Source organism: Lipotes vexillifer, unplaced genomic scaffold (assembly GCF_000442215.2).
Source record: "Lipotes vexillifer unplaced genomic scaffold, Lipotes_vexillifer_v1.1 scaffold1162, whole genome shotgun sequence".
In the NCBI taxonomy this organism is placed as follows: Eukaryota; Metazoa; Chordata; class Mammalia; order Artiodactyla; family Lipotidae; genus Lipotes; species Lipotes vexillifer.
Genome location: NW_006779033.1, coordinates 2,405,375 through 2,414,199, shown reverse-complemented (window position 1 = coordinate 2,414,199; position 8,825 = coordinate 2,405,375). Strand labels below are relative to the sequence as shown.

Below are 8,825 nucleotides of genomic sequence, written 5' to 3'. Positions count from 1 at the left end.
CCGCCGGACGCCGCGCCTCCGCCGCCCGCGCCCGCCGCCCCGGCGCCGGCCACGCCCCGCGCGCGCTCGCCCGCTCGGCCCGAGGGGCGCGCCAGTCCGGCGGGCAGGTTCTCCGGGCCCTTCGCCATCGACAGCATCCTCAGCAAGCCCTTCCGCAGCCGCCGCTCCGGGGACGCGGGCCCCGGGACGCGCCCGCCGTGGGGCGCGGCGCCCTGCCCGCTGCCGCCCGCCTATCCCGCGCTGCTCCCGGGCGCGACCGCCGCGGCCCTGCTGCCACTCGGCGCGTTCGGCGCGGCCGAGCCGCCGCGGCTGGGCGCGCGCGGGGCCGAGGCGCCGCCCCTCCTGCTCGCGCCCCTGGCCGCCCCGGCCGCGGCCCCCGCCAAGCCGCTCCGGGGCCCGGCCGCCTGCGCGCACCTGTACTGCCCCGTGCGGCTGCCCGACGCCCTGCACGCGGCTTCGGCCCGCGCGCCGGGCCCGCACCTGCCCGGCCCGCCCGAGACGCTCCTGGCCTGAGCGCGACGGAGCCGGCCAGGAACGCGGGCTCGGGAAGGGAGGGGGTGAGCTTTCCACCCAGAGGACGGAGACCGTCAAAGGAAACATCTCCACCAAACGTGCCTTAGAGCTAACGCCTTCCGACGCCAGTGTCCCAACGCGGTCCCGGACATTTCCCTTCGTCCTCTATAACTAACGTCACAGCGGAGCAAAGCAGCGCTTCACAAGGGTCTCGTTTCTTGACCAAGCCAGTCCCTGCCCCCTCCACGGAGACTTCTCCCTTCCTAGTGTCCAGGCTCCGCCTTGTTCCTCCTGTTTTCGTTGCACCGTCCAGTGATTTGTCCCTTAAAAAGCAAAACAAAAACAAAAAAGCACGTCAGGGATCCATTCCATGGGATACATGATACGACTACTGCGGGGGTAGCGGCCCCGCTCCTCGCACGCGTGTGGCTTCTCCAGGTGTGGCTGAGGGAGGGAGGGGCCAGAGGAGTTCCAGCCACGCCTCTGCTCTTGACCCACGTCTCACTGTGCCAAAAATGAAAAATATATATATTGTTGGGATTTGTAGTTAAATTATTTATGTATTTTTGAAACCCAAATTGAAAATGTTGCAGGCAACGGTTACGGCTTTATTCGCGGTTGGGTTCTCTCATAACTGTGGTCTCCTTGGGCCAAACGGTTTCTTCCAAGGACAAGTTAACATTATGCATGTGGGGTGCCAGGACCACTGCCACGTGAAAGCAAGTGTGATTTTTATTTTTAATATTATTTTATTTGTGTCTGTGTACATGTTCATGTATGAATGTTATGAAACCCAGGCATAGTGCTTATTTTTTAATAAAACTCACAATCGACTTCAGCACTTTGTGGTGATGGGTTGGAGATGGAGAGCTTTTTACACCCCACCCCCCCTGCCGCCCCCCACCTCCAAATGAGTTCAGGTTTGACTCTTAAGAAACTCCCTGTGGAGTTCCAAATATTTTCCTGAATAATTCAGTGAAGGTAGAGGCTGCAGGTTTCCTCACCTGACAAATTGCTGTACAGTTCTCCGGGGTGGAACGTCCATCAGTGGGATTTCTTAAACATCAAACCAGTGACCTCTCTAAGGATTCACTTAATAGTTACTAGAGCAAGATAAGGGGTGGGCCCCTCTTCCCCAAGAATCCTCTGGTAGACAAGTTCAGCTATTAACAATCTTAGCATCGAGCAGACATTGTCAGGTACAGTGGTTCTTCTGATCATATGCTCAAAAAGCTGGAAACCATCTTGGCAAGGGACTTTCTTAGCACACTGAAGATTTCTTCAGGGCAGTTTTAAGAGCAATTCGAAAGTCTGTTTTTTCGTCAAAACAAAACCATCCACCTTTTTAGGCATGCCCAGTCCACCTGGGTGTGAACCCATCAGTAGTAATTTGTCACTCTCTCCTTTTGTAGGAGGATGAGGTTTGTAGAGGTGGGGCTGCCAGGCCTATTTCAGTTGCGATCTGAGGAGAGAGGCCACCTCCGATGGGGCAGAGTTGATTTACCCATATTAAAAGTGAAAGGTTTCCATCAGCAGAAGTACCAGAAAGCAGTGTGCACATCAGTTTCTCAAATTCAAAGGCAGTAGAGCGCTAACAATTCATGGATTGCAGTCTTCGAAAAGAAATACAAAGACGGAAAAATTCAGAGGCTGTAAGTGTCAGCCCCATTGTTGTTCCTGCCTCTGGGCAGATGTCATCTTATCCAAGACTAGAGGATGATTTGGGGTCTACGTATGGTGAAGTGGGGAAAGAAAGTGGAGTTCATTTCAGGATGCTGTGTTTTGGCAGGAATGGGAGGGGAAGAAAGCCCATCCCTAAGTCTAGTTAACAAGAAACAAGTCTTGACCGATCTGGTTATATCTACTTAGTAGTCATGAAGAGGGGTAATAACAGGGTTGAATTATGACAAAAAAGCACCCACTTAAGCAGAGATTTGCACCCACACGACCAATAATTAGAACAGAAAATAAAACTGAAGCGGGGGGCAGGGGGAGCGGAGCGGTGGTCCAGGCTCAGCGGGTTGAGATGGTGGGGATCCATTCGCTCAGTTCTTTGCGCTCCTGAAGCCACACCCAACGCCTGAGGAGCCCCGCCCCCATCACTGACTCCCGCGGACTGACCCTTCCCCTCCAACTCTGCCCCCTCCAGAGGCCAGCTGCCGCCTGCCTCCACGTCGGGTTTGTAACCCCACTGTTTTCATTTCTACATCGACACACCGGGACAGTTCTGCAAATGGACAGAAACAGCAACGTAAAAAAGGATGTTTTCTCAATCTCAGTTCTCCCCTCCCTTCAGAGGGCCTTCCTTCCTAATGAACACTCCGGACTTCAGGTGAGTGAGGGGTCCCCTTCGCCGTGTCACCAGGGACCACCAGGTTTTCTAGAGAAAGGCCAGGGTCACGAGACCTTTGCGCCCCGGTCCGGCGCCACGACCACTGCCGAGCTCCCCCTCCCACGACCGAGCGGCCATCATTCCCGGTGGACCCAGGCGGGAGGCGACGGAGGGTCGGGGTCCCGCCGCTGCTCCGCAGCCCCAGCCCTGGGAGCTTCGGCCTCCTTGCGGCAGGTCCCCCGCGAGACCTGGCCGAGGTCCACCCTTCCTGCATCCGCCCAGAAAATCCGGTTCCTCCTCCGCGCTCTGGTGGGCAAAGGGCAGGGCCTGCCCCTCCCCCAGCGCCTGCCCATTCCCCTCCCCCTTCCCCTCCCAGGACCCTCCCCCGGCCCCAGCCCACCCCATCCCCTAACCTGCCTCACCCCTCCCCCCAGCCTCCAGGCCCAGGGGCCAAGGCCCACCTGTGCAAACACCAGGCTGCCGCGGGCAGCTGACCCTAGGCCGAGAAGGGGGCTCGGTACCGCGGGGTGAGGGCGGGTCTGTTTGGTTTGGGCAACGCCCTTTGATACCTGGGAGTCTGGGCCGTGGGCCAGGGTGCCCTGGGTCAGTTTTCAAAGAGCCCCCCAGCCCCCGCGTGCTTTGCAGTCCCCTTTCCTGACCCCCGACCCCCGGAAGAAAGCTCGCGGTGGCCTGAGAGAGAAACGCACTCACACGCCCCTTCCTGGAGCCTCGGCCTGCAGGGTCCAGACCTGCCCCAGTGCCCCGGCCAGACCCCAAGCGACCAGGAGCCGCTGTGCGGCCTTTGGGGGCTGAAAACCTGAGCAGCAAACCGCTTCCTAAGAGAGGAGGAGTCTCCCAAATACGGGAAGCAGGGCACTGTGCCCTGGCGGTGGCCCTGGCCCTGCCACCCCTGCAGGAACTTGGCCACCCCTGGAGACGAGACGGCCACTCCAGGCCCTGGGTTCCCTGCTCACAGCCTCACGCGGGCTCCCTCCAGCTTCTCGGTCCCACGTGGACTCTGCAGAAAAGAAGAGAAACGGAGAGAGTCGCCCCCTGGCAGGGGAGAACGGTCTCATGGTGCGGGGGCGCTCTGCAGGCCGGCGGGGGGCAGCAGCCTAAGGAGAGTCCTCAGGCCACCCTGTTCCACTGTCACACAGAGTCACAGACGTGGCTTTCCTTTCTCGGGGAATGGTGTTCACACACAAGTACACAGATGACTCATTGACTCTCTCGGATAGACCCTAATGTTACAGACCAGGAAACGGGGTCCAGCGAGTAGCTTAAACACTCCTTCCTGACAGACCCAGCTGGAAACCAAGATCCAACTCCAGTTCAGAATTCTCTCCACCATAACACAATTATCAGCATAATTCAGACCAAAACATACTGTGGCCCAAACTTAGTTGAACTACTCAGGTAATCATCTCGGTTCACTTTTACTAAATGGTAGGCAAGCTTCCCAAACTGGAAAATGGTTTCTTTCGTTACTGAGAGCTGTACCCTCACCTCACACAACTGCCCCCTCCTCGGCCTGGGAGGCCAGGCGCAGGGGTCACAGACCCTCAAGCGTCACTGTTAAGCGGTGCTCCTGGCGCCCTTTCTGTCACTCTGCAGAGGGCCAGCCCCACCCCTACGAGGGGGGCAGCCAGGATTCTGTGCTGAGAGCGTCTCAGGGCCCCTCCACGGGCCCTAGTCTCTGGTGCCACAAGCGGGTGGGCACTCTCCCCACACACCTTTCCTACTTTCCCCAAACAACAAAAACGGCCCCTTCCCCACTCTGGAAAGAAGGAACTTCTTACAATAACCTGCCTTGCAATTTTACCTTCTAAAAAAATGCCAACGCAGTGGGCTCACATGACTCACAACTTTCTTAGGTGGTAAGGGACTTTGTTGGCATCACACGTACAAAGGTATCTCTCCCCTGTTTTACTGGTTTTTTTTTTAAATTCTTTACATCATAATAGCTAAGCTTTGCCTGGGTTCTAGAAATTAGACCCTAAAGAGTCCAGTAAATATTTCCCGCTTTCTAAAACCACCGTAGTTCTCTCTTAAGTAACAGACTTTATAGTTCCCTAATGAAACCATTAAACTTTTGTCATGCTTTAACAACATAATTTGTTAATTCTTAATGCTGTCAACAAATGGCCCTAATAAGCGTCTTCTAATTTTCGTGATCAAAACCATAAAACTGTAACTGCCCCCGATTCCAGATTCTCTTTCAAATTCGCAGAGGCTCCAACGTCACACAGTGCTGTTGCGTGGACCTCTCTGCTCGGCGTTCAGACAGATGGGTGACTAGGAGCAAATGCTGTTCCTGTCATTCGCCAGCTTACCCACAGGGCTTACACCCTCCTTCTTGGTGAACTACAGCCCAACATAAATATTAACATAATACCACACTTCCCTTACCACTCCTGGAACCTCTTTGCCGCTCTTTTCAGGAAAAGTTTAACTTAGAAGATTTGCCATAACTGATCCTTTCTGTCACATCTGTTTGGAGCCCAAAATAACATACGTATTCAACAGCCTTGACATGGATTTGTTGTTTCTGATCACCAAGTTCTAACTGTTAAGGGAAAAGGTAGAAAAGTTTGGCAACCTGTGGCTGGCTAGGCTCACTGCAGTTAGATATCTGGTAACGCTCAAAACCACAGAAGTGGTCCAGTCAAGGGAGAGCTCAGAATGGGAACTCGAAGACAAGCCTGAACTCTGGCCAGGTCTCTGGAAGCTGGGCGACCTTAGGGGAGGGGCCACCCGCCAGCCTCAGCAGGACAAGAGGATTGAGCCAGCACCTCTCTCAGCTCATGGGAGGTCACAGATGTCATGCTGACACGTGCTTCTTTTGTCCCTTCAACTCAGTCAACTTGGGAGCAAATGTGTATTTCAGGGACAAGCTTCCTTAGAGCATTATTCAACATAATTAAAGTTCTCATAGACACAGCAAAACATATTGGAGACCACCAGGGCTCAGCAGACATATATAGCTTGTCATTCTAGTGGATGATAACGTGTAGCTCCAATAAACATTTGCCCCCAGTGTGTTCTCAACAACTTAAATTTTGCCCAGAATCCCAGCTTGCAGAATTAGGTGCAAAACACCAACATGCTTATTTCACAGACAGGAAACCAAGGCTTCGAGAGGCTGGGCTATTTTCCTGAGGTTTCACGATAAGCAAGGCATCCAGGGCTGGTTCCCGCTCCAGCGACAGCTCCAGGCCCGTGCTCAGACCCCGGGATGAGGGGATCAGACCAGCCCTTCGTTTGTTTATTGAGGAACAAAGTCCAAACATGCCAACGGCTCTTCTCTGGGTAGCAGAGTCGATACAACCCGAACACGCACTAGCACCCAGGACTCGGGGCTGGAAACGGACGTGTGTCTGTGTGTGCACACATGGAGCATGGAGATACTAATACTAAATACTGAAATCAGGTCAATGTGGGCCGTCAGAAGGAGGGCAAACTTGGAAACTAGAGAAGAGCCCTGGAAATACCAACTCCTACAGTAAGAGGTATTATTTAATAAAGTGAACTGCAGACACATCCTCAGGCCCGGGGTAAGAGGAGTGACAAGGGCCACACGATGCCTGCAGGGACCAACCCTCTTTCATGGGGAGCAAACATCTGTTCTGCCCCCTGAGTTCCTCAGGCCCTGCTCACACGGTGGGCTGCTCTGCGGGTCCCGGCCTGGGGCCGGACAGCGGCCTCTCTCCCCAGGGCTCTGGACCTGGGGCAGCGGGACTCAAGCTCAAACGGAGGGGGGCTGACTTGTCCCTGGGACCCCAGGGAAGAGGTCCGTCAGGCTCAGCTGTGGGAGCCCTGGCTCCTCTCCTTTTGGGGAAGATCCTCCCAAACGGCCCTGCTTCAGTCACACTTGTTCATCCACGTTTCTGTCACCAGCGCCCTCAGCGCCATCCTGCGGGGTCAGCCCAGGCGCCGTGCCAGCCAGGCCTTTGCTGTGTGAACTTCCTGCCCCTGCTGGCCCTCGGAGGACACCCACGGTGCCCACGGGAGGACGTGGGGACGAGGAAGCTGGGCTGTGCGCAGCGGGGCTCAGGCCGGCAGTGCAGGCAGCGGCTCTGTCCCCCGCCCCCCAGGGGACGACAGCAAGTACGGGGGGCCTCGCACAAAGGGAGAAGCTTCCCTCCGGGTGAGGCCACATGCGTGGCACTGAAACAGGCAAAAGGGACAGAAATCAGATCCTTGCCAGGGGCGGAGATGCGGGCTCTCAGGGGGACGAGGGGACTTTTGGGCGATGGAAAGAGTCTTCATCTTGATGGCGAGAGTGGTTTCAGGAACATGTACGTTGACCCAAACTCAGGACTGTGCACTGAAATGCATGTGCTGCTGTTTGTAGATTAACTTCAATCACCCGCATCTGACAGACACTCTCCTACAGAGAATGAGCGCTAAGACATACTGTACTGCCCAAACCAGGATGTTTCCCACTCCAAGCTGAGGCTGAAGGAAATAAAGCTTTACTTATGGAAGTCTGGCTATAACTGGAGGTCGGCACTTTACTTATGGAAGTCTGGCTATAGCTGGAGGTCAGCAGGGGAGTATTTTCAAAGGAAAGGTAAGCGTCCCGATGCCTCTGAAATCATACGCAGGGGTCAGCTGCCCCCTCCTCACTCTGAGCCAGGCAGCCCCTGGCCCTGGCACCCATGGCACTCCACACAGGAAGTGTCTCCAGACCACCCAACAAACTGGACCCCTCCAGCATGTACCCATGTGTTCCTCCTACATTCAGGAGCACTGTTCCCTCTGGCTGACCAGTTGGCCGAGAACAGGCCAAGGGGCCGAGCGCCCAAGAGGAAGAGAAGCAGCCTTGCTGTGGTCCCACCTGACGCCCGGATTAGTTCCCAGAGCAGCTCTGCGGGCTGCTGCCGGTCTAGGGCCTGCATCAGGGTCCAGCACCCCTGCAAGGAAAGGTCACCAAAAGAGGGGCCCCAGATGGAGCCACCAGGACCAGGTGACACAGCCCCTGCCTGTCCACCACGCTCAGACCCAGTGGCAAAGAGATCCCTGCTCCCTGATCCCTGACCCCGGCCTGCACCCTGGTTCTGTACCCACAAGTGTCGGGGTTCCAGGGAGTTGAGCAAACAGGACATTGTTGACCCCGACAGCAGTTACACAAGTCAGCGCTCTGAACCAAGATAATATGTTTATTAGCTGAACCCCTTTTGACTAATAGCCTCTGGGGACATTTATAAATGCAATAAAAGGCCGCATCATTGTTTCGTGCAGAATGATGAGGCTCTTTCTAGATTCTGGCTGAAGCAAGTCCTCGGGCCATGCAGTGCATCTGCCCGGATTCGGGAAAGGTGAGAGCCGGGCCCCCGTCCCCTCGTGCACCCCTCCACCTCTGCTTCCTACAACGTCGGCAGGAGCTGTCTGCCAACTTGGATCCAGTAAAGATAAATCTGAGCCCAGATTTCTAGTTCATAACCCGAGAATGACTTGTGACAGAAAAAAGATGTCTGGTGGCCGCAGGCACCTCTTCAAGCCGTGCCCTTCAGCTGTCAGAGGGCCTTGGGAACAGCTTGCCCAGTGGGGCTTTCTTATCGAATCGCAGGAGATTAAAACCAGCCCATTTTTTAGTCACAGTTGATTCCACAGCATCAGCCCACATCTGGGCCAGCAGTGGCTGCTTGCAGAGTGATTCGCAAAGGGACCCGCAGGGTCCTGCTGGGGACGTGTCCCCCACTCCCCTCTGCCCACCCCTGCTGTCTCAAATGTCTCGAGTCACTCTGTCAAGTTATATAGTGGACACGGGGCATAAATTCTCCAAAAGGAGAAAAGAGAAAACAGGCACAGGGAGACCAAGGCAATCATGTTCCATCGCAAACACAACTCCCGTCCTCGTGCTGTAACTACAGGGCCCGTGTACAAGCTTGCTGGCCTCTGAGGACTCACCGTCCACAGACAAACGCACCCATCCACAGACCGACACCAACGGCAGAGTCTTCAGAAAACATTCCTG

General features: G+C 55.5%; 1 protein-coding gene and 1 pseudogene across 1 annotated transcript in view; both read left to right on the top strand.

The window, feature by feature from the left end:
* FOXQ1 (forkhead box Q1) overlaps window positions 1-513 on the top strand; it is a 1,130-nt gene extending 617 nt beyond the window's left edge. The window contains exon 2 of the mRNA XM_007452112.1: window positions 2-513. Coding sequence (XP_007452174.1) covers window positions 2-513 — 512 coding nt within the window. The remainder of the gene's footprint in view (window position 1) is intronic.
* Window positions 514-2,387: 1,874 nt separating this feature from the next.
* Window positions 2,388-8,825, top strand: part of LOC103081299 (40S ribosomal protein S27-like) — an 11,166-nt pseudogene continuing 4,728 nt past the window's right edge.